This window comes from Sminthopsis crassicaudata, chromosome 3 (genome assembly GCF_048593235.1).
Source record: "Sminthopsis crassicaudata isolate SCR6 chromosome 3, ASM4859323v1, whole genome shotgun sequence".
NCBI lineage: Eukaryota > Metazoa > Chordata > Mammalia > Dasyuromorphia > Dasyuridae > Sminthopsis > Sminthopsis crassicaudata.
Window position 1 is genome coordinate 69,706,219 of NC_133619.1, and position 27,511 is coordinate 69,733,729.

At 32.9% G+C, this 27,511-nt stretch overlaps 1 protein-coding gene across 18 annotated transcripts in view; it reads left to right on the forward strand.

Annotated features, from left to right (window-relative positions):
• IKZF2 (IKAROS family zinc finger 2) overlaps positions 1-27,511 on the forward strand; it is a 187,524-nt gene that overhangs the window by 120,332 nt on the left and 39,681 nt on the right. For 14 of the 18 annotated variants that reach the window (XM_074298784.1, XM_074298775.1, XM_074298782.1 and 11 more), the window contains 2 exons: positions 17,615-17,881; positions 27,036-27,203. In XM_074298784.1, coding sequence (XP_074154885.1) covers positions 17,615-17,881; positions 27,036-27,203 — 435 coding nt within the window. The remainder of the gene's footprint in view (positions 1-17,614; positions 17,882-27,035; positions 27,204-27,511) is intronic. The other 4 variants (XM_074298790.1, XM_074298791.1, XM_074298785.1 and 1 more) reach the window with 1 other exon arrangement.

The window sequence follows — 27,511 nt, forward strand, 5'->3', positions numbered from 1 at the left end:
TACAGTTATCCACAGATAAGTGAGTTTATCAGCTCCAGAAATGTGGACATACATGAATATAACACACAAAAGTTTCTAAAGGTAGTCTTAATTGAATTGTTAATTCTGTGCCATTCTGCTGTGTCATGAAAAAAAAAAAACAGTAGGAAGAATGGTCACTGCTTCAAAGCCAATCTGTATGAAAGGTAGAGCATAAAACATCTGAAAGTAGTCTCTGCATAGATTGCTCAAGACCACAAAGTGGATGGCCTTTGAAAGATCCTAGTCTAAAAGCTTGCCAAGAGTGAAAATGCTAGCAGATACTTTTTTACATAATTAAGCACTACTTCAATGGGAATACACTTCCTCTGGAGTCTGAGGACATAGACTGAAATCTCCCCTCTATGATTCTTTCAGTGTCAACTGAGATTTCTAATCCTCAGTGATTCATATTGGGAGAGTCTCAATTTTTTTTTGTCTTAGAGCAAAAGGTACTCACTTTTTTGTAATCAATTGAAAACCAAGGACCCCTTCTTAGAATAAATACACTTCTTAAATAAATAAATAAATAAATAAATAAATAAATAAATAAATAAATAAATAAAAACTTATATAGAGAGAAAGCTTCAAAAGAAACAAAACACTATGAAATAGTTATCAAAATACAGTTAACAAAATAACCTTTTGTGATGAACCTCTTTTCTTAGAGGGTAATTTTCAAATTAGAAATGCATAAAAAGACTATATTGCTGCTCAGTGGAGTTTGTGAATTGATTCTTATATTCATTCCCAATGAATTCTGATAAGCCTAAATTGATACATGAAAGGAATTAGAAGAAGCCTGATTGAAGCTATCGAGGGACATTACTGGAAGGAAATGTTAACATTCTAACATGAAGTAAGCTTTAATCCTGGAACATATTTACATCACTGACTTGCTATAAATCATACTAAAATGTGGTGCCTTATTAAATTAGGTAACATGGCCTGATCTTTAAATCTGAGACATCATCCTAAAATTTACCATATTTTTGTCTTTGCACAGACTCTCACACTCTCCCCCTCTCTCTCAACCCATTCTTTTAATGAACTCTCCTCATTTTAGGCTCTTAGAATCCCTAACTTCCTTTAAGACTAAGCTCAGTTATTTCATTCTTATTAAATCTTTCCTTTTTCTCTTCTTTCTTTAGAACTCTCTCCATCCTAAAATACTTCACATTTACTTATTTGTAAATATCATTTCCCCCAGTACAATAAAAGTTTATTGAAGGTATTTAAGGCAGATTCTTTTTTCAAACTCCCCCCACCCCGTTTATATCTTCTGCTGCATAGCTATGTGCTGCACCTTGAAATCTAAGCACTGAAAAAAAAATCTTTTAATTAAAAATTTAACCATAGGAAAGATACCTAGTCATCACTTGTATACGTTAATCATAAAATGTTGTTAAATGACCAGAAAATACAAATAAGAAAGTAAAATGAATGTGAAGTGTGGATTGATTAGAAAAGGATTAGGGAAAAAAGGATCTCCTTCCAAGAACATGTTATTAATGTTATATAGGGGATAGATTTTGCATTTTGTTTTAGTTTCAACTTATCCCAGACATTGCTTATATTGAAATGTGTTTGAGCAATTCTGTTTGGTATTAAGTAAAGTGGATGAAACTTCAAATGTCTATTCATGTGGGGCAAGGTAAAGAAGCTTAGTATGAATTTCTAACTGAATGGTCATCTTGACATTTGGAAACAGTCAGTCCTGTGTCATTATTTCTAGAAAGCCAAAATAGAGAGGAAGGAAGCAATTTAAAGATTTGTTTAAGTGACAGGCTCTCCTCACTGACTGTAGCTTTGAGTAAGTACTGTTCTTTTTGGGTCCACTGAACAGGACAGATAGGCTTTTTGAGAATCAATTCTAAGTTTTAAGTTTTCATTTGTTTTGAAGAGCATGATTAAAAACATGATTAGGTTCCTATACTTAATGCTCTGTGCATTTTCAGGAAGCAGAAATACAAAACTGGGTTGATATGTGTATCCATGTGACGTATGACTGGATTAGCAAGGTCTAGGTAAAGTGCTGAAGAGATCCCTAATGTAGAAGCATTCCCCTCCCTAGAAACCTGCAATTTGCCACAGTCCCAGATGGAGTGGAAACCTTGCAAACAGCAACAAGCCTTAATGAAGGGGTGTAGAGTCTGTCAGGAACAGCATAAAAAAAAGGAAAAAGTCACATAAAGTCACCCTATTCCAATATAGTGAGCACTTTAACAAGAATCACTAAACTTTTGTTTTTAAAGAATTTAAGGGTTATAATCTATATTGTAAGGTGTTCAGAAAAATTTAGTTTGGAAGACCTAATCTATAACAAACACAAGGATCTCTTTATCTTATTTTGTTGTGTCTTATTCCAAGAAGTTAGTTTTGCTGAAATAAATACATAAATAAGGAAGATACATTATTTAGGTTCCTTAATTTAGGTTACTTAACAGTAACATTTAATGTTGGAGCTATGTTATAAATATACTTAAACACAAAGTGTATAATATGTAATCATGTAAACAGATATCTTTTCTGATAGAATTCAAAATATAAACAGACATAGAAACTTTAAGATTAGATAACTTTGAGATAAAAATTCAACAAGATGATCTAAAAGTTAAAACTTCCCTCTTAATCTTTAATCCATGTGCATGTCTGTTAACTGAATTTAGCATCACACAAATGTAATAGTTGTTAATATCAGCAATACAAATATACAGTTTTGAAATAGAAATAGAAATAATAGGGGGCTGATTAGGGAATACTCAGTTCTTAAAACACATTCATTATGCTCTTTTTTGGTATTAACTTTAATGCAAATTTGGTGACCAGGTTGGAAAAAAAAAAAAAAGGCCTGAGGTTCTCTCTAGATTGTAGCAGTTCTTGTCTCAGTTATCTCCAAAAAAGAGATTTTTGTCCATTGGAGACTTTTTGTTAGCTCACTCAATTCTATCTCAATAGCCAATATTGACCACTCAATAGCTTATTGACCCTCTACACTAAGCTAACAGGAAACAATGAAGAGTATACTTGAGCATGTTCTGAAATGCAGAAGAAAGAACTCTCACATCATATCACCCCTTTTTAGAAGCAGATTTACTAATTTCCGTGTGAGTTGATACCAGACAGAGCATATGCTCTGAGGCTGAGATTCTTAAAATTTGGTAGTCTGATAAATTCTAAAGATTCTTCAGACTCTTTCTTTTAATGCATAAAGTAAAATATATAATATTACAAAGGAATTAAATTATACTGGGACACATCAAACTATTTAAAGTACAAGTTCTTGGACCTCAGATGAAGAACTCCATTCTTTGGACTGGGTCCTCATTGGCCAATCCTGTCACAGTAAACAGCATCTTTAAGAAGCCAAAAGTTGTTCTATTATAGAATATAATTGAAAGAATAGGAAGGAAACTAAAAATGACTGTCAGGCCTTCAGGCAGTTATATATCATTTTTATCCTCATTTTACAGGTGAGATAGCCAGGGGAGAAAGTGATGAACTGACTTGTCATAGCTTTTTTTTAAAACATAAAATTTATTTTTTATTAATTTTATTATAACATTTTTGACAGTACATATGCATAGATATTTTTTACAACATTCTCCTTTGTACTCCCTTCTGTTCCAAATTTTTCCCCTCCTTCCCTTCACCCCCTCCCCCTAGATGGCAGGCATTTCCATACATATTAAATATCTTAGGTACAATATATATGTGCAGAACCGAATTTTGTTGTTGTTGTTGCAAAGGAAGAATTGTATTTGGAAAGTAAAAATAATCTGGGAAGAAAAACAAAAAAAAATGCTCACAGTTTATACTCATTTCCCAGTATTCCTTTTCTGGATGTAGCTGATTCTGTCCATCATTGATCAATTGGAATTGGATTATGTTGAAGATATCCACTTCCATCAGAATACATCCTCATACAGTATCATTGTTGAAGTATATAATAATCTCCTAGTTCTGCTCGTTTCACTCAGCATCAGTTGATGTAAGTCTCTCCAAGCCTCTCTGTATTCCTCCTGTTGATCATTTCTTACAGAACAATAATATTCCATATCATTCATATACCATAATTTACCTAACCATTCTCCAATTGACGGACATCCATTCATTTTCCAGTTTCTAGCCACCACAAAAAGGGCTGCCATAAACATTTTGGCACATATAGGTCCCTTTCCCTTTTTTAGTATTTCCTTGGGATCTAAGCCCAGTAGTAGCACTGCTGGGTCAAAGGGTATGCACATTTTGATAACTTTTTGGGCATAATTCCAGATTACTCTCCAGAATGGTTGGATTCTTTCACAACTCCACCAACAATGCATCAATGTCTCAGTTTTCCCACAGCCCCTCCAACATTCATCGTTATTTGTTCCTGTCATCTTAGCCAATCTGACAGGTGTGTAATGATACCTCAGAGTTGTCTTAATTTGCATTTCTCTGATCAATAGTGATTTATAACACTCTTTCATATGAGTGGAAATAGTTTCAATTTCATCATCTGAAAATTGTCTGTTCATATCCTTTGAGCATTTATCAATTGGAGAATGGCTTGATTTCTTATAAATTAAAGTCAATTCTCTGTATATTTTGGAGATGAGGCCTTTATCAGAACCTTTAAGTGTAAAAATGTTTTCCCAATTTGTTACTTCCCTTCTAATCTTGTTTGCATTAGTTTTGTTTGTGTAGAAACTTTTTAATTTGGTGTAATCAAAATTTTCTATTTTGTGATCAATAATGGTCTCTAGTTCTCCTTTGGACACAAATTCCTTCCTCCTCCACAAGTCTGAGGGGTAAACCATCCTCTGGTTCCTCTAATTCATTTATGATTTCGTTCTTTATGCCTAAATCTTGGACCCATTTTGATCTTATCTTAGTATGTGGTGTTAAATGTGGGTCTATGCCTAGTTTCTGCTATTTGTCATAGCCTTTTAATTAATAAGTGGTAGAAAGAGGACAGAAATCTATTCCTCCTCAAATACGTATAGTACTTTTCCCCATTTTGTACTATTTTATTTTGGACATACTAAGGAATTAAAGGAAAGTTACCATAAAGTCAATAATCTCAATGAATGAGAACCACAAAAATATCTGAAACAATAAGAAAAAAAGAGACACTTTAGTGTCTCTAAAAGATACTGATCATAGAGTCTTACCACCTAGATGGCCTGTAAACTCTATTTCAACCACCAAATCTATACTTTGATGATTGATTAATGCCTTTGAACCATAGCTAATAATTTAATAATTGATTTGATATTTTAACTTATCTAACACAATGTTATGTGTATATAATGTACATGTTTAGTCTAATAATGACCTCCAAAGACCTAGCTCTAATGAATAATTTGAAAATAGATGGTAGATAAGTCAGAGAACATTGAAATTAATGAAAAACCCAAAAATATGTAAAACAGGATGCAGTAATCAAAGGCCTATCTTTGACAGAAGCCAAAATTGAGATGTCATCAGACATAGAATAAATGTGGGGAAAAAAGTTTTTTTTTTTAATTACCATTTTTTTTCCTTTTCATTCTCATGAGAAAGTCAATATATTTATTTTGAAGTATAGTAAGCATTTTGAGTACATTTATAATTTCTTTTCAAATCAATTGCTCCAAAATGTTGCTCTGACTCTAGTAAGTAAGTAGGTGTTCCCTATGATCATAATCAAAGAACATTAGACACCACACTACTTATAGATAAGTATTAGCAAAGTAAAGAACAGATATTCTGTTCTCTTTTCTTTCCTTCTGCAACGCTTTCTTCTTATTGTTATTCACTTGCTTTGCATTTTTCTTTTTCCTGAAAATTAATTTTCATTTTGGTATAATCCCTTATATTTAAGTTGCCTCATTAAGATTTCCTAGTTTATTTCAAAAAGAATTTTATTTCTGAAGTAACTTTTAGTGGAGTAGAAACCTTGCAAACAGCAACAAACCTTAATGGCAGGGTGTAGAGTATGCCTCCCAAAGCAGAGTATTTCCTTATCACAAAATTATATCTTATTTGTAAGTTTTTACTTAACATTCTCGTGAAGTATCTATTGATATGTTGCATAAAGTGCTGAGCCTGGAGTCAGGAAGATCTAAGTTCAAATCTAGCTCCATACACTTACTAGCTTTCATTTAATTTCTGTCTGTTTCATTTTTGTAGTATATGGGATGACAAAGATTTGGACAGGACTTTCATTTTCCTTATCCATAAGATAATGATATTAATACCTTGTAGGGTTTTGTGAGGTCAGATGAAATATTAGTTTTTTAGAGGTGGTTAGAAGGGTATCTGGAACATAGTAGGTGCTATGTAAATATTTATCCCTTTTTCTTCCTTTTTCCTTCCCCTTCAGTACAAGTTTACAGCAGTGAACTTTCCAACGAGCACAAGTTTACAAAAGTTTTTTTTTTCTTTTCTTTACAACTCTTTATTATAACTTGATTGAAGGCAATTTGTTGCAATCACCAAAAGACATTTTGATTTTATGTTGGATAATGGTCCAAATTATGTGACATGATAATGTTATCACTGAAATGTGTCACCATTTGGTGTCATTCATTTTGTAGGTTTTATGTCTATTCTTGGAATAAGTTATCTATTGTAGTCATATATCAGTAGTCATATATATTACACTTCAAGACTTTGACCAAATGGACATCACTGCAATTTTAAGTCAGAAGAGCTGGATTTTAGGTCTAATTGTCATTTTTACCCTTTCTTTGGGTCTGTTTTCTTATCTGTAAAATTAGGAGTTTGGATTAATTGAACACTTCAAAACACTACAGTTCATGAAGTAACTCAGGAATGTTCCTCATCAGAATAACTGTTCCTTTCTTTTGCTTTGCTTTTGTTTTTTATTTTCTCCCAAGCTCTCTCCCAAATGTATTTCTTTCCCAATTTTTTACATGGGTTTTGTCACGAACAATGTAAAAGAAAAGCCTTGTTTCAGAAAGATTCATAATCTTTAACAGTATATAAGGTTACTCTAATTAGCCCCAATAAAATTAATGCCATCATCCATGATATGCCATCTTGGAGTACTATTCCTTGAACTGAAGTTGTTACATCAGGCATACCCTAATAGGTAAATACTGAACACTTGATTTTTCCTACATATTTGTCTTCTTCAGATTTTATTTAAATGTCCTCCCAACTTGATAATATTTTGTTTTTAAATTTTAGTAGCTAATGCCCAAAAAGTTATCAAACTGTGCATACCCTTTGATCCAGCAGCGCTACTACTGGGATTATATCCCAAAGAAATACTAAAGAGCGGAAAGAGACATATATGTGCCAAAATGTTTGTGGCAGCTCTTTTTGTTGTAGCTAGAAACTGGAAGATGAATGGATGTCCATCAGTTGGAGAATGGTTGGGTAAATTGTGGTATATGAAGGTTATGGAATATTATTGCTCTGTAAGAAATGACCAGCAGGAGGAATACAGAGAGGCCTGGAGAGACTTAAATCAACTGATGCTGAGTGAAATGAGCAGAACCAGAAGATCACTGTACACTTCAACAACAATACTGTATGAGGATGTATTCTGATGGAAGTGGAAATCTTCAACATAAAGAAGATCCAACTCACTTCCAGTTGATCAATGATGGACAGAGGTAGCTACACCCAGAGAAGAAACACTGGGAAGTGAATGTAAATTGTTAGCACTAATATCTGTCTGCCCAGGTTGCATGTACCTTCGGATTCTAATGTTTATTGTGTAACAAGAAAATGATATTCACACACATGTATTGTACCTAGACTATATTGTAACACATGTAAAATGTATGGGATTGCCTGTCATCGGGGGGAGGGAATAGAGGGAGGGGGGGTAATTTGGAAAAATGAATACAAGGGATAATATTATAAAATATATATATATATATATATATATATAATAAAAAAATTAAAAAAAAATTTAGTAGCTAAGCTTCATTTAATCCAGATAATTTGGTCTCACTAGCAATCTCCTACATATATGTGGGGGCATTATCGGCCTTGTTCTTACAATTCTTTTGCTATTGAGTTTTTCCCACTTCCCATTTCTGCCATTTAGGAAAGTAAAATTATAGTTATCCTTCATGAATCTGCCCAGGAACCACCTCTTCTTATTAGGAAATATTTTCCAATTTTTCCTTCTGAAAATTCTTTGTCCTGAATTTCTGTAAAGTATTGTTTATGTACTGTATGTAACATTTGCTTTTAACTTGCCATTGACATGTATGATGATTAGGGTACAGAACTTGGATTCCAATCCTATCCCAGATCTATTATTAGCTCTGTGATACAAGGCAAGTCAGTTAACTGTGGCAGAATTAACTCTTTGTGCCTCAGTTTTTTTCACTATAAAATTAGTCTTTGACTCAGTCACTTCATAATCTCCCTTCCAGCTCTAAAAATCTGTGATCCTATGATCTTGTGTTATTCATGATAATTTTTACACAATATATCCTTCCAACTATATTAGTAGCAGAGATTATATTATACTTCTTCCTACTCTCATCACTTATCCTTTGGATGCTCAATATAAAAACAAGATGGTCTGTTAATTATTATTTTGGGTTAATCCACTTGTCATGGTTGTTTTATATTTTGCTTCTATTTGCTATTACAAAGGCAAGTTTAACTTGATAATAAATTTCTAATTGATTAATCCTAAATATTCTGGACAATTATTTAATTCTAGTAACTAATAAGTAGGGTTTACTTAAAAAAAAAAAAAAAACTCCAAGGAAATGCTTGACCTCCTGTTGCTTTATCCCTTAGCCCTTGTGGCTATTCCTTAGAGAACAAATCTTGGCATTCCTGATCTCTGAGGGAGCTCTTGCACTCTGTGACCCTCAAAAGCACAAAGGAAGGCATAGGAATGATTGGTATAGCTTTGACAACAACCAATAACACAATCTTATAACAAAATCTTTCCTCTCTTTCTTGTCCATGCTGCCTTCTGACAGCACTGACTTTTGTGTTGGGCTAAATGACCCCTGGTTAATTTAATGGTGGTATGGGCAACTCAGATAAACGGATACTTGAAACTAATCTTCTGAATTTTCATATTGATTTTAAAGATTATAGAAATTCTATAACTTATACTCCTCACTAAGGAGGTCATTTCACAATGTAATTTACTTTTTCAAATCTTCTCCTGTCATGTTAGGAAGGCAATGGGTAAACACTAATTCAAAGTGAATTGCACTTACAGAAAATAAAATCTATGCTTAGAAAATTTATTTTTGTTAGATGGTATGCTTTTAATAGTTATTCTTCTAGATAGGTTTATCATACATTCGTGGATCTAGCCAGTATGGAAATTTGTTTTATTTGACTACATATTTGTTTAAAAGCATCTTGTTTTTCTTCTCCTTTGGAGTGGGAGGGAAATAGGTAGAAAAGAAATAGGATTTTCTCCCCTCTCTACAGCTAAAATGGCAGAGTAGAAGAATGTGGTTTATTCCACCTCCCCAACAACTATTCAAACAAAGATCTAAAGTGTCTGCCAGACCAAGTAGTAATAAGGCAATTAAAGAAGAAACCACAGGAGAGCTTCTTTCTAGTCTAAGATCAGAAATTCAACCTATAGGTAAGACACCAAGCAAGAACAATGAAATTATGGGGGACAGGGAGGCACACGAGGATCTTGGACTCAGCCTTGAGTCCAATCCAATAGATACAGGTCTTTCAGAGGAGGTAGGATTACAGAATAAGCCTACCTCTCCCTTAGTCGCCAGCACAACTTGGTTTCCCAGAATGGAGTGAGAATTCAGAGCTTGGTCAGTGTAATATAGAGTAACCTGTATCTGGTTGTGAATTTAGACCCAAGCCAGGAAGTACTAGATATTCCAGAGGGGCCAGTTGGATGGTGCAAACCTGTTGGGAATAGCAGTCACAAGTTTGTTTCCTTTCCAAGGAAAGTTCACATTACAGGGTAATATTGAGGTAAATCTGAAAGTGAATCTGGAGGATTGTACAGGGTCTTGCTTCTAGAAAAAAGATGAAACCTGCCCAAAATGAAGAAGAGATTGTATTGACAGTTTGTTGGCTATAGTCAGTAAGTATCTGAGATTGATTTGAATTCAGGACCCCCTGGCTCCAGACCTGGTGCCATATTCCTAGTACCACTTAGATGCCCCATGTTTTAGGTATTTTCTATGGGGTGTAATATATACTATTCTGCATTAGGCATTCTTTGAACACTTTCAAAGAAACTAGTGAACCTTTTACTTGCATTTGTGGAGAGCTAAAAAACAAATGTGTATTCCAGTTATAATCAGAGATTTCCCAGAAGAAATTCATGACCCTGGCAAAAAGATCAAAGAGCTTATAATTGAGACTGAGAAGAAGGACTAATTCTGGTATTGAACTCAAACCATATAAACCTAGAACTTGGGTTCCTGAGGCACTGTCATTATGAATGTACTAATTTAATATATAGTTATTTGTTCCCCTATTTTTCTCCTTATTAATACTGCTTTAGAATCTCATCTAGTAGTTGGATGATGTCTCTGAATTAAAAAGAACCTGAGTTTAAATCCTGCCTTTATGCTGCTTAGCTTTCTGAAATAGAATAGACCTTTTCTGGTAATATTAGATATTTATGTTTCAGATATTTTTGAAAGTGACAGAAGTATATATATATATATATATATATATATATATATATATATATATATATATATATATATATATATATATGTATATATGTATATATGTATATATATGTATATATGTATATATATATGTATATATATGTATATATATACATATATATATATATACACACACACACACACACACACACATATATATATATATATATATATATATAATACAAATTATGCTAACTGGAAGATTGATAACATTAAATTAGAAGTCTGGCTTTTTTGAGATGACTTTCTTTGTGTGCCTTTATCCATCTTCTACCTATAGGAAAATTGGAGATAATTTGTGTCATTTTAGTATCTTTGAGAGTCGAGAAGTCCAATGGCCAATGCACACATCTAGATGTAATCTTTTGAAGTAGCTTCCTTTATTTGTGTTGAACAGTTTTCTATCTCATGTTCACCTCTCTAAGAAGCATCATGTTAGACATACTGTGGCTCTTTTATCATTGATATCTGTACAAATTTGATAAAAATAAAATGAAGCAAATGCCAATTTCCATAAGAAGCATCTCAATTTTTAACTGTTTTTTAAAATTATTTTACTTTTAGTCTATAGATAAAACAAACATTTAGATAACATAGTATAATAAAAAAATGATTGCACATGAAACTTCAAATCTACTATGTATAATTTGTTCTTCCTTTAATATATACAATAAAGTTCTCATGTAAATTTCTTTTTTTCCTTCTTCCCTCGCTCACTCTATCTACCCACTGTAGAGATAGATAGATGGCCATTGAAATTTACCTCACATCTAAAACTTCATAACAGCTTCTCCCCAAAAACATAGAGGACTTAATTCTTTCATCCCGGCCCAGAACTAATAATGTCCATTGGACTAAGAAATCCTAATTGGTGTTGCCTCTGTTTTCCCACTCCATATATACTAGGCCTTAATTTTATTATTTAAATGTCTTCTGAATAGTTACCATGCTTGTACTCTTTCCTCCAGTCCATTCAGTTTTGTTATTGTTTTTACAAAGATTTGTGTTACCCTATTCCCCTAATGCTCATTATCCAATTCTATGACTTTCCAAACAAAATGATTCCCTTGAGTCTGCCTATATGTTTCTTTATTAAAATATAAAACTCTGTGAGAGCAGGCACTCTTTTTGCTTTTTATTTATATTTACATTCACATTAGGTTTAATGCTGGACACATAATAAACACTTAATAATGAATAAGTTTTTGTTTATATTTTTGTCAGAGTTAATAATTTTAATCAAAATGAGCTTTTCAATTTTTATTATTTAATGATAACGTGTTTTATCCTCCACAAATGCACCAGAATTTCACTTCTTTCCTTTCACTGCAGGAACTCCAACTCTGCATTTTTGATACTATAATGATAATAAAATAATAATAATAATAATAATAATAAATTGATCAACTTATCAAGGAAATATTCTTCATAATAGAAAATATGTGTGTGTATTCATGTAAGATTAACTTAATTATACCTGGATTTTACCCATCAGTAGATTGGAATGTAGGCCCACTCCATTGACAATGGAAACTTTATTCTGAGCTTTAAAATAAAATTAATAATAATGAGCATAACAAAAAGAAAAAAAATTTGAAAGCAGAAAAATAAAATTGAGTAAAATTATAATTTTAAGATTTAATCAATAATCCATAAAGATCAAAATTAACTTTCAATGTTCTATCGACATTTTCTTCAGGCTTCTTTGCTAAGTTTTTAAAAACTGGTTTGGAGGGCTAAAAAGTAAATTTAAGATATGTTAGCACATTTTAAAATGGTCTTCTGTCTGTAGATTAGGCTTCTTAGACAGACACATACATATATATTTTTATTGTGTAGGTCACTGTCTAGGTGGGTAGCTAATAGTGCTAATGGGTAAAATATTGGACCTGGGATTAGAAAGATCTGTATTAAAATCCCAAGTCAGACTTATAAACTCTATGGGCTAATTACTTTAATCTTTTTCTGCCTCATTTATCTCAACTGTAAAATGGGGATAATAATAGTACCTTGTAAAGGGCTAGAACTGAGCAGATGCACTTAATGCAAGATAAGTTAGCACTTAAGGCTAAATACCAATTGTACAATTCTCTATTAACTTATGCATGGAGGATGACCCTACTCAACTCTGTGCTGGCTAGATCTGTGGACAAAGAAGGGAAGGGGAGATCAGAGGGTGGAGTAGGAGAAGCAGGATCATTCTTGGTTGGTGGAGAGAGAGGAAGGAGGTGTGGAAATTCCTAGATCTAATCCTCTGAGACCCCAAAAGACCAAGAATAAAGACTTTTGCTTATTCTGACTCTGGTTGATTCTAAGATATCCAGTACCTATCTGCCAATAGTACTATCTGTGATGATCAGTTGATGAAATTTAGAAAATACTAAACATAATTCTTCAGACACAGTAGGCTCTTAATGTCATTCCTTGCTTTTCTTCTTTCTATATGTCTTAGAAATAAAAAAAAATGTTTTAAACTACATTTTATGTATAAAATTACATATGTAATTTTTTGGTACTTTAGTGATAACACATGATAGTTTTTCTAATTCTTGAAGTTTCTTCACTGTGTTGTACATATGCATTGCTTCCATCTATGGCTTGATGTACAAGTTATATTTCAACAACTGTTAATGAGAAAAATCACCTTACCCATGTTTGATATCTTGTTTGTAGGCCCTATTATTATCTTTTCATCAGGAAAAAGATAATGATTTAATGTTGCAGCACTAGGACACAGATTTTATTAGTATACTATTTCTTAAAATTTAAGTAAAATATATTATCTTCAATATTAATAATCTAATGACCCTTTCCCCTATTTAGGTTTCAACTTTCTTAATTATAAATATTGTTTTCTTTCTCCACTATGTGAGGGAAGAAAGAAAGAACTAGAGACCCTTTGAGTATTGAGTATTTGAGTATTTCTGTAGAGGAATATGTAGCATATTCACCTATCAATTAGTGCAGGAAAATAAATTCTATCACTTTGTGGAGGTGTTCTTCTATAGGGCAATATTTAAAATAAAATTGCAAGCTATTTTGCTCCTAGAAATTGGATGATGTTTCTTTGAAAATATGTCCCTATGTACTGCTTTAATGTTTATTTTACACTAATGTTCTACTTGAGGCTCTGGATTACTTTGGGTGGCCAGTGGTGTTCTGCATTAATTAAGAAATTTCTTACAAAGGAGAATGGTTTTAAATTGTGTCCTAATCTGTGGGAGGGAGACTGTTTGTTGAGGGAAGGGTGTGGAGCAGGTGATTCCAGAGAGGAAGACAGCCTGAATATAAGCTCATAGGTGGGGCAGGGTGGAGAGAACATGCACTAAGAATGGCATGAGTTTGCCCAGCTTAGGTAGACATCATAACTGGAATTAAAGTAGAAGATGAGAGGCATCTAGAAAAAAACCTTCAGATCTGTAGGCAAGAGTATTTGTTTCACCTGCATGGCAATGCTAAATGATGAAGGCACACTGTGGTCAAAGTAACATCACAATGTGGCATGGTAGACAGAACCCTCAATTTGGATTTGCGAAAATCTGGATTTGAATCCTGCCTTAACTCATTAAACATGTGAACCTGATCAAGTCAATTAAACTCTGTGACCATCAGTTTCAAATCAGTAAACATCAGTAAAAATAATAGCACATTTTCTCTTGATCAATATCTTGCCACTGGACCCAGATGACTCTGGAGGGGAAAGTGAGGCAGGCGACCTTGCCCAGTCCTCCCTCACATAAATCCAACTCACATATCATGGCGTCATCTCCCTGATGTCATGGTCTTCTTCAAGAATGAAGGACAAACAACAACAGCAATAATCACAATAACAATGACAATAGCACCTGTCTCATAGGGTTCTTATAGAGCTTAAGTTATATAATATAAAGTGTTTTGCAAATCATAAAGAGCTATATAAATACAAGCAATGATGATATACATATTGGAACTGTAAGAGAAGTTAGGTATGGAGTGCTGCATGCCAACAAGGTAATAGCATCTCTATGAAGTGTAAATAAAAGACAGAAACTAAAAAAAATTGGAGAGAAATCAAGAGCAAATGTATCCTCTTATTTTGCTTGAGGAATAAGGATATATGGATACAGAATGTACATTGTGTCCGTTCCTTCTGTTTTTTTTTTTCTTTGTTGGAAAGGTAGGCTCACTGAGATGGGTTAGTTTATGAGAATATGTTCAGATATTAATAGTGAGATGAAAACAAGAATAGAAACAAAAACATGTAATTGCCAAATCCTGCAGATTCTAAAGAGAAAAAAATGCCATAACTTGATTTTGTACTTGTTTAAGAACAAAAGATCATAGATATTCTAAAATTTAAAAGGGGACAGAAAGAAATCAGGGAGGGATTAAGTATTAAGTACTTATAGTAGTGAGAATATTCAGTGCTTTTAATTTCTCCATGAGAATTGTATAAAAAAAGAACTCATTCCTTTTGAGGGAAAAACATTTCATCTTATTCCAAAAGGATAAAATAGTTTACTTTTTACCTAGTTACCTTGATCTGAATTCTTAAGTCATTGTCAAGATCATTGTGCCATGCTTTTTGCCCTATCTCTGTCTTGTGAAAAGACTCTGTCAGCAATCCAGAATTAGAGCTATACTAACAAAATTCCATTTTTTTTCTGTGGGATGATCCAAGAACAGCAAACAGAAAGCATTAGGTTTCTTAACTATCACAAGTGTGTGCATGTATGCTCTGCTCTTCTTGTCATTCACTGAATTCTGATGCACAGATGGGAAAGATTGGAATACTTTGCATGGTAATAATATGTTCCATATAGTAAGTAATTTTTGATGCATAGCAAAGAAGAAATTCATCTAACTGATGTTTGATATGATCTGCAGAGCAAATTAGCCCTTCTCAGCTTTATTTGTTTACTCTTACTTTTGAGCTCCTCATTTGACATAGTGTCTTCATATGTATAAGGAATTTTTTTTTGGCCAGAATATCAACATTCACAATAGTCTCTTCATCTCAGTTTTTGAAGCATGTTTACACAAGTACTCTAGTTTAAGACAGAACTTGTGTTATGTATATATAATATCATTGTTCACCTAGATGCAACATGGCTCAGTAGATGAAGCAACAGACTAGTAATTTAATCTTGTCTTGGTCCATAAATTTGCTGTATAAACTCAATCAAATCATTTAATTTCTCTTAACCTCAGGCTCCTAAAGGAGAAGCTAAAGAAGTAATGCTAGCATTTCTTTAAAAAAAGTGATGTAAAAGTAAATTTATTTCAGTGGGTCATGTTTATAAACACAGGAAATTGGAATTAAGAAAAGACATTGAAGCTCATCTAATGCAACTAGCCTCATTTAATACAGAAGCAAACTGTAAGCCAAATATCCTCAGTAACTTGGACACGGTTTCATAGTTAATAACATGATTGAATAATTTGATGTTTGGAATCCTTTTGTGTAGAATGCCTCAATTACTCTTCTTGATCATTTAAAATTATCTTTATTTGTAGTTAGATGTATATTATATAGCATAATGAAATCATTCAACCAGCAAACATTTATTTTGTTTGGTCATTTCAGTCCTGTTCAACTCTTTGCAATCCCATTTGAGGTTTTCTTGGCAAAGATGCTATAGTAGTTTGCCATTTTCTTCTGTAGCTCATTTTACACATGAGGACATGAGGCAAACTAGATTAATAAACTTGCCAAGGGTCACATATTTAATAAGTGTCTAAAGTCAGGTTTGAACTGAGGAAGATCTGTCTTTTGACTTCAGGCCTGATACTTTATCCACTTTGCCACCTACTTATCCTAGCATTTATTAAGTGCCTACTATGTGCCAGACAACTTTGATAGACTCTGAAGATGACCAAGAGAAACAGCTCTGAGGGAATTTATATTTTATCAAAGGAAACACATAAAACTTTCATGAGTATAAAATGAATAAAAGTAGTAGATAACAGTCATTTTAGGAAGGTAGGCCATTAACAATTGGGGAATGAGTCAGACAAAGCTTCACAAAAAATTAGGGATTGAGCTGAGTCTTGAAAGAAATAAGGAATTACATGAGGCAGAAGTAAACAGTGAATGTATTCAAGGAATGAGAAACAAGGGGAAGTTTTATTGCCAAGGAGACTGGAAATATAATGCCATGTTTGAGGAATAGTGAGAAGACTAGTTTGACTAGACTTAAGTGAAGGAAGGAATGTAATGTATAAGGAGACTAGAAAGGTTAGGGATAATTTATAAGGGGCTTTAAAAGCTAAACAGAGTAATTTAGATTTTATCCTCCTGGAGACCATAGTAAACCCATGGAATTTCTGGAGAAGATGACATGCTTAGAATTGCACTTAAGGAAATTTACTTTGACAAACATGTGGTGTATGAGACTTGAGAGAGAAAGACCAAGTAGGAGACTATTGCAATAGTAAAGATGAGAGGTGATGAAGGGATGGAATAAGATAGTGTCTTTGTGAGTGATGCAAAAGAATCACTGTGAAAGGTAAAAACGTCAAGATATGACAATTATTTGGATATGTGGGTTGGGTGAAAATGAGAAGGTGAAGATAATACCAAGGTTGCAAATTGAAGCCCTCAACAAAAATAAGAAAAATTAGAAGAGGGGAATATTTGAAAAGAAAGATAGTGGATTCTGTTTTGGACATGTTGAATTTGAGATGCTTATGTAGTATCCACTTGGAAATATTTAATAGGCAATTCATAAAGTGGACCAGAAGCTAAGGGGAGAGGATATATATCTATATCTATATCTATATCTATATCTATATCTATATCTATATCTATAGCTATAGCTATAATCACAAATATTTAGATAAGATGGTTCAGATGCTTCAGAGAAGTCAAAAAGTATGAGAACTGAGAAAAACCTACTAAAATCTGTCTTTATAATGCATATATTTTTTAATATTTTAATGGTTATTTTTTCTTGTTGTTCTCTTTTAAATCACAGCAAATTCAGTAAAGCTAGAAATGCAAAGTGATGAAGAGTCTGACAGGAAACCCCTGAGTCGGGAAGCAGACCTCAGGGGCCATGATGAAGGTAGCAGCCTAGAAGAACCCATTATTGAGAGCAATGATGTGACTGACAACAGAAAAGTCCAGGAGCTTCAGGGCGAGGGAGGAATCCGGCTTCCGAATGGTAAACTGAAATGTGACGTCTGTGGCATGGTTTGCATTGGGCCCAATGTGCTTATGGTACATAAAAGGAGCCACACTGGTAAGCAGCTGAAAGAAAACCTGATGACTGCCTATGGCATCTGATGCTTATATTACCTGACAACTATTCTCTTGCCTTTTTATTCAGGGGTAGAAATGGTGAATGGGCAACCCAACTTTTTTAGTACTCTGCTAGTACTATATTGTTGACAAGCAGAAAGTAATCTTGGTTTTGACTTCCAGCCATGGAATCTGAACAGTAAATCATAAAAAAGAAGCTTGGAATTCAATTTTCATTGTGCTTAATACAGTATAGTATGCTAAGAGTTCACATGGCAAAGGACTAACATGATGTTTGCATCTTTCTAAACACATTTTACCTTGCCGTGGATAGATGAACTGATTTGCTAGTGGAGAGTTTAAGATATAAATTTAGTTCATAGGCATTTGCATAGGAGGGAATAATTTTATATATTTTTAAATCTTCTGCAGTTCCTGTCTGCCATAAGCTACCCTGACAATCAGTGGTAGAACACAATTGCCAGCTAGGCATTAAAGCATTAAAGCACTTAGCACAGTGCTAGTATTTTAGTCAGTATATAAATGCTTATTCTTTTTCTCCCCTTTCTTATCGCTGGAACTATATGCATTCTTTAGACCAAGGTAGCAGAAAGGACAGGGAAGTATCCCTGGTAAAAGATTTTTTTTTTCTTTAAACAGAATCTTCTCTAAATTGTTTTACTTGTGTCAAGTTTAAATTTTTCTTACCAATTGTAAAAAGCCACATTCCACACATATGTAAAATGAACTGTTGAAATAAATTAGGTACTTTTGGAACATCAAAAATATTACAGCTTAGAACATAGTGGACATTTAATAAATGTTTTTTGAATTGAAAATTAGTGAGCACTACACATATGAGTTTGCTATGAGAGTTACTTTGACTTGTTGACTAATACTTTGCCTATATTAATCCCATCTTTGGAAAACACAAAGAAAGCTTTCAAAAGTCTTCAGTTTAACTCACTGTGCTTATTGTTGGCCTGGGTTTTCACAATTTATTCTGTATAGTAGAACTCTGCATCACTAGAGTCCAAGAATAAGTTGCTATGTAAATAACTATACATGTAGTCCTGTAGTCTGTCTATAATCTGCAATAGCTGTCTAGAACTGACTTCTGCTATCCATACTAAAAGATGGATGATAATAATTCATTGTTTATGTAGAGCTTTCAGATTTATCAGACTCTTGCCTCATAATAACTTGGTGAGGTATATAATGCAATTATTTTCACCCTCATCTTATTAATAAGAAAAATGATGCTCAGAGGGGTAAAACAATTTGTTCATGTTCATAAAACTAGTAAACAGCAGAGCTGGGACTTAATCATGTCTTCCAGCTCTCTGGCTCAGTATTAACACAATATTGTGCTGTCTCTCAGTAACCTGTGCTTTTTGATAATTATGGTGCTTGAGTTTGAGAACCTCAGAAGTATGAAGAGACACTATTATTTCTAATTTCGTTTGACTGACAGCAGATGTTGCCATATCAAAATAATTTCTGATCTTGATGGTAGCAAGGGAAATATTTACCAGGTGGGAGGAATGGATTATGGCTCAGGAGGTTTCAATAAAGGGAGTAGGTGAAAGCCTTTCAAATAAATATATAAACCCTTTCAATCTTAGGGAAATAAGAAAGAACTAAAAGGTTTAATTTCTGTAGTCATGAATAAACCAGAAGTGCATTCATAATTTTAGTATCATCTGTCCTTTACCAGAATTAAAAGTGATTATACAAATGAAATCATGGTAAAAAATGCAAATGAGGGTTACTACTCTTGTACTCTCACCAAAATATTGTAAGTTTGGAAACATAGCAATAGATAACATTAAGTTAAGGTGAAAAAAAGTTACAGGAATTTATAGTCTCAATAATGGTAATAATAGCAATAATAATGATATATTTGGCCTTTATCTAGATAAAGTTTTAAAGTTTGCAAGATACATTACAAATATTATCTCATCGTATCCTTAAAAAACCCTGTTAAGATAGGTGTTATAATTATTGATGACAAAACTGAGGGAAGCTGTGGTTGTGATCTCAGCAGGCCTTTCTGATTCCAGGCCCAGTGCTCTCTCTACTGCCCTACATTTTTAGGAGAAAGATGAACCACACCAAAAGAAAGTGACATTGAGTCCACTTCACCATACATTGGCTGCTGTATGTGGAGTGGTGTACCAAGTCCTATATAGACTATAGGTCCTATATAGTCCTATATAGATCTAAGGAAGAATAAGAGACAGTTACTATCTTTAAGGAGTTTGTCATTTATGAGAGAGAATAGTGTGCATCGCATATAAATATGTAATACATTGTAACCACAGACACTGTTATAGGTATGCAGAGAGGAAAAAGGTAAAGCCTTCCTGGAATGATCAGGGAATGGGGTTATAGAGGTAGTAATATTTGAACTAGGGAAAAATGTACAGGATATGACAAGCAAAAAAGGAAGGTTACCAAATAGAAATAATAATGTCAGCAAAGGCACAAGAAGCAAGGAAAAGCCTGAAATATTTAAAGAATGGCAAGTTTGCTGTATTTCAAAGCCTTATCTCACTCAGGGTCAGTTGCCACTCAACCCAGTCTCCTATCTCCTATATATTTACAGTAATGAATAGTCAATAGTCATACTCAGAATGATCAATAGATAAGATCCTCAGGGTCAAAAAAATATTAAAGTCTGAGATATAATTATAAAATAATGTAACAGATTTTAAAATAAATAGATATACCAGAATAGTTATGTATATACACAAATATATGTACTATATATATATATGTGTGTATATATATGTATATGTATGTGTGTATATATATGTATATATATACATATATATACACACACACTCATATACTCTGAAATGAATATTGCTACCACAAAAAAAAAAAAACCACTCATTTTATAACCTCAAAACATTTTAAAAAGTGAATTGCCTTTAGAATGAATGGCAGATTATTTTGGACATCTTCAGTGCCAGCACATTTTTGTCCTTTCAGAATAGATTTTATTTTAAAGTGATTTGGTGCTAATTCAAGTGAATAAGGCAGATAGCTCAACTCAAAAGTACCATTCTGACTCAAAAGCACTCTATATTGATAAAGTAAAGAGGTTGGATTTTTTTGTATGATGTATGAACTGATTCAGAAGAGAATTCAAGAGAATAATTAGAAAAATATCTTGAATAGCGATGGCATCATTAGAATAAGTATAGTCTGTTAGGTGGACTCTTTTGAAAGATAGCCATTGATTTGGATGCATAACCTCTGACATGATAGCTTAAGAGTACATCTCAGTACTTGTCTTCCATTCAGTTAATTTACCAAGACACTAAATACATTTTAGAAGCATTTTCAACAAAGGTTGAAACTAAAAAGGGTTTTCAGATTTTAACATGAATATCTAGTTTAACAGTTAATCTTTTCCTTTCTTTAGCATTATGAGGTTGAGGTTATTTATATTGTAGCCATCATAATTTTTAACAGAATCTCTCGGTAATTTATTTCTTATAGCTTGCTTAATTTCTTCAGTCTCTTATTATAAAAAAAAATTGCTAACTAGTTTAAACACAGCATATTAATCATTAGTGTTCTAATAAACATACTTGAAAGTTATTTTCAAATTATAACAAATTTGAATTATGCAGATTCACAATAATAATAAGATTATTCCCATTGATCTGAAGATACTTTAATTGTAGTCTTAAATATTTGTTAGGTAACAGACTAGATCATCTGTTACTTTATAGTTAATTGGTACCACTAGTAATGATCTTTGCAACTTTCCCAACAATTAAAGTTCTGGTTAGAATTTTTTTTCAAAGTCAGCCTGAAAATATAGAAGTGACATTTTTCATTTTATTTTATTTATCATAACCTAAAATAATAATTCTACCAAGCCACTACTTTTCTGTTTCTATCTAAGACTCTAAATGCATTTTGATATTTTTATTGTGAGATTTACTTAGGGTAGGGGCAATAAGAAACATTCATTTATAATTTAGTAATTATGAATTAATATCATCTTAGTGAACAGTTTTAAGCAGAATTATTTCTTCTTCAAATTTATGTGTATAAATTAAATATTTTAGGGAAAGTTCTTTTATTTTTCTTTTCAACTAGCAAAACATTAAATACAGGATTGAAATTAACTTTTACTTTTTAATCTATTAATCTAACTCATGACACTCATATGGAGAATCAGATCTAATTAGCTTCCTCTTTTTCTTTTTCCTTTTCTCCTAAAGTGCCAATTCCAATATTTTATTCATGGTTTGGGATTTTTACTTTGGTATTGCTACTTTAGCCAAGTAATCAGGTAATATGATCATCGGATTCTCTAGGCACTCTTCATGGAAGATATTAAGAAAAGGAAAACAAGTAGGGGAGTGAAATCAATCATGTAAAACTACTGATCTGTGGGGAGATCAAGAAAGTGGTAAAGTGAATCATTCTCCTTAATTTTGACCCTTTATGGGAAAAACACACAAAAAACACTTTTTGCTTCCAGCTTTCAGTACCATGTTTAGTACATTGTGGCTTTTTGGAGTCATGCCCTTGCTCTTTGATGGCTTGTTCATCACAGTATTTTGACCAGGAAATTCTGTATTTGTATTCTGCTCAGTATGAGACCCTTTATGTAATATTTTGCCTCTGTTTCACTAAGGCATATAAATGTGTGTCTGCATTCCTGTTGCATAGATATATTCTGCTTATCTTCATGCATGTGCTCATGCATGTCTATGCTCACAAACACACAGATTTATTTTATATTAAAAAGGTAAATAATACAAAGAATCCCAAGAACTAACTGTAAATCCTCCTGAAGTGGGTGAAAATTTAGAATAAGTACTATAATACTTATTTCTATCATAGTTCTTCCCCTAGAGTAAACAGTTATTTTTATAAGAAATAGCTTTAGCTCAAAAAAATTTTCCTATGACCAGTTGTCATAGTAGGAGAGCATTCTATTTGGATGTTTGAACTAGATTACTCTTCACTGTTGTTATGGGGTCTTCCTGAAGTTGTAAGATTTGTTCTGCATCAATATATGAATAAGAAAGCATTCTAGTCTGTGCTTTCTCCAAAGTACTAAATCTTCGCATAAGCCAATAAATTCAGCAAATGTAGTTTATTTTAAAAAATTAGTACATTGGGGGAAAATTAGTAATATTAGTTATAATTACATAAGTAAATTTATTAATTAGTGGGTATCTTGATAGAGATTATTGATTTGATGGAATGTTTTGGTTTACAGAGCTGATGAAATATTTTTCAGGGTCAGGACACATAAAGCAAGGTAAAGAATTCTTTTGAAAATAAAATAACATGGAATACAAACTTTTTAAAAATTGTGGCTTAGTAAAGCTCAAAGTATTTAGAAACTAGTCATTACCCATACAGTTATTAGAAAAAAGTTACTTGGCTACATCCTCACAAAAGTGTATACTGTGGGATAAAAATAATAGTTTAAAAAGTATGCCAAAACCTGAATGACAAATGTAACTTCTCATGAACAGATTCAGCAGTAAAAAGAGAGAGAGAGAGAGCTGTTTAACATGCTTTTAAAATATAGATATGTGGTATTTTGGATATTTTTCATCGCAAAATGATGAAACCTTTATTTAGATAAAAATCTAATTCATCTAGCTAGCAGATAATCAGAGGCCTAAAGCATAGGGAAAGGAACTGAATTTGTGGTTTCATTAGGATTAGAAATTCTGGATGAGAAATTCCCTTTACTATGGGAAGTTGGCACCATCTCTACAACTCATAGTCTTAGAGTTGTCTAAGACACTAGGAAATGAACTGACTTGGCATGGATCACACAATTAGGATGTCTAAGGAAAGACTTGAATCCTGTCTTGCTTTCTATCCACTATATTACTATGACTTTCAGAGATCTAAAACTGTACAGATATAGAAATGTTTAGTCCACTAACTGCAATATACTATTTTCTTGAGTGTCCTAATTTCTGTCCTTATTTGAGCTATGTTTACAAGATGTTAACATAGCTTATCAGTTTGATCAACTGTATAACCCATTCAAGTAGTTTGTTGTTGTTGTTATTGTTTTGTTTGTTTGTTTAAATCTGTCACTTAATAAGCATTTGTTACACCACTGCCAGCTACTGTGGTGGGTTCTGGGGATACAAATTCAAAGAATTCCTACATTCCTACATTCAAGGCATTTATATTTTAAGGTGGTGACATAATTCCAAAGATAGTTAGATTTCCTAGCTTGAATGAAGGTAGAAATTAGTCATTGCCCCCACAATTATTAGAATAAAGTTACTTGGATACATCCTTCCAAAAGGGTATACTGTGGGATAAAAATAATAGTTTAAAAAAGTATGCCAAAACCTAAAGAGATGACATAACCCTAATGTAACTTATTTAGGACAATAATTATATATTATCAACTCTCATAACATATGCATTAGTCCAAAGTGCTTGCATTTCCTTACATTTGGTAGTTGATTTGGACTGAACACACACATGCATGAAAATAACTACAGACATGCCTTTTCAGAACTTTTACTTTCTCAGAATTATAGAATCTTCAAGCCTCAAACTTCCATGAAATTTGAAACAGACTCAAAGATGTCTTTATTCAATTATTTTTCACTGTAGTACTATATATGTTCACTGCAATGTTTCATTGTAATGCTATATATGTTCCAGATGAGATTTTTAAATAATATTAAACAACTCAAAGTGAAACTTTGAAAAGGCAACTCAATGTCTAATTAATGATTTATCTTTAAATGAGGAAATTATCGAGATTATCCAAAAAGAAATTATTTTTGTGTTTGTTTTTATATACTGAAATTTAAAATGATAAACTAAAAAAAAAAATCCATACCTACCAACTGATTGGTTTCATATTGGTTTTTTTTATCTCTAAGTATAAAATTACCCAATTACTGTAAATCTCTTAGAACAGTTACATTTTTTAAAAAATGAAATGTAAAATTAGTTACATTAATTAATGAAATTATTTTTCAAGGTATTAATATAGAAGTCCAAAGCAGATGATCTTGATTTGAGCCAAAATGTTTTGATTCACCTTTCATTTCAAATTATAGAATTATATTACAATATTAGTCAGCATTTGTATGAAGAGTTTTAAGAAGATAATTTTATTTGTGGATTAAGGATAGAGGATGACAGGTTTAAAATGCCAGCATTTCAATAGTTTTATTTTGTCATTTTCAGCTTCTCACTTTCCACACATGCTATCTTATTGACAACATCTCTCACATCTTCTTTTTCCTTTTCATACAACAATACTGCTCAGACATCATCATCATGTACCTGGACTACTGCAAAAGTCTTCTGATTGGTTTTTCTTCCTCAGATCTCTCCCCTCTTCAATTGATGTTTTATGTAGTTGCTAAAGTGATCCTGACCATAGCACTTCCCTGCTTTATAAACATCAGTAACATACTGTTTTCCTTTAAAATGAAAAAAGAAAATCCTTTTGCATTTACTTTTTTTTACATTTCTGCTCCTTTCTAGCCTTATATTCATGATATTCCTTCCCATACAAAGATCCAGCTAATTTTGTTCTCTTGCTTTACCTCTTACACAATACCATCTTGGCCTTTGTAGAAGCTTTCCCTCCATACCTTCCTTGCCTTCTCTCCTTACTTCTCCCTCTTAGAAAACCTAATTTTCTGCAGAGCTTAGGTCACACTCTATCTCCTGTATGAGGTCTTTTCTGAATTTCAGCCTATTCTACTATAGGGACTAATTTCTTACCATTATTCCCACTACCTTTCCCTTCCCACCAAATTACTTTGTATTTCTTATTTATGCTTATATGTATACATGTTGTTTCCCCGAAAATAATGTGAGCTTCTTGAGGGCAGGGAATATATACATTTTTTTCTTTGTATCCCCATTGCCCAAGATAGTGCCTTATCCTTAGTAGATGTTTAAGCATTCCTTAATCCATTTTTGCCTATTTACCAAAATAATTTGAGGAGTTTTGTTGACATTTTGTCTTGGTCCTATGACTCCTTACACAGTGATACTCAAGAAACTAGAGATGGACCTTAGAAATATTGTTAAAGATATAACTATAACTGATTTTGTAAGACAAAATTAGTATTGCCCAGGCCTTTAGTGTTATATGCCAAAGACATGAAGCTACTATACTTACTGTCTAGTTAATGCACAAGACATTGTGCACAGGCATACAACACAAAATTCTAATGCAGGGGAAACCACCCAGGTAGTCAGATACTCCTTGATTGTATTAATATCAACAAGCATGTTTTATACTTGATCCAGTGAATGACAGTCAACTCACAATAACAGATCAAGGTACAATAAACCTAAGATTGTTAAAATTACATCAGAGTTGCCACAAAGAAAAGCTATATTATAATGAAAAAATGTAAGTATGCCTGGCATGGAAATGTTTCTTAATATTTTTCTTTTCTCTATGACTTTTATATAAGGATGACACAAATTTGCCAAAGAGTTGTTAGTGACAGGTTTTAATAATGGAATTGTCACTGAAATTGTTTTGTTTTCAGTCATTAAAATCATTAGAAGTAAAAATTAATTTTAAATATGTCATTTGGGGACAGGGTTTCACATAATTTACATAAACTGGCATACACAGGAGCCTTTCTGCCTGCATGATGACATGGTGGAGTGATACGAGCCCTGCACCATGAATCAGAGTTCATCTGCACCTATTACAACCTTGTGAAAGAAAACCCCTTAATCTCTTTGGACTTTACACCTTTTAACTATAAAAAGAAGGGATGAGACCAAATGTTCTTTAATATTGCTTCCTAATCAAAAATGCTATGAATTCAATGAAAAACTTGAGTTATGTTAGTTGCATTACTAAATTGAATGGTCAGGTTAATAAAATTTTTCGATCTGGTAGACCTAGCCTTAGTCGAAGCAATGGAGCACTACTGAATTTATATGAGGAGGAAAAATGTCATGGATGTGAAGCTTGAAATCCTACCATGATCCAGTCCTACATTTTAAGGAGACATTTGGAAAACTCATATCGGAAAAGAGTCTACAACAAACTTTTGGCATGGAGAAATGGTACGAGTTAGCAATGTGTTGGACTTGAATCACTGTACCATAACTTTTTTAATGCCTTCCTAATTTCTCCCTTCCTAAAGGTGAGCGCCCCTTCCACTGTAACCAGTGTGGAGCTTCTTTCACTCAGAAGGGCAACCTACTGAGACATATTAAGTTGCACTCTGGGGAAAAGCCGTTCAAATGTCCCTTCTGCAGCTATGCCTGTCGGAGAAGGGACGCCCTCACAGGACACCTCAGGACACACTCTGGTAAGTTCCCTCAGGTTACTTGTTTCCCTTAATTTTTCATCCAAAATCAATGGCCATGAGATTAGTTCAGCCAACTTTTCCAGATGGTCCTAATACATTTCTACCAGCAACTAAATTTCTTGAATAGCTCCTAAAAAGTGACAAAACTTATCTAAGTCATAAAATGGTCTGCCTTCAAAGAAGACCTAAAAGCAAAGGAAGAAAGTACTATAGAAAATACAGTTGGTTAAAATTTGTTGTGTAGTCAGGTCACTTGAATTATATTACTGTGGTGCTTCATCTGTACTGTTGTTGTTGTTATTGTTTGT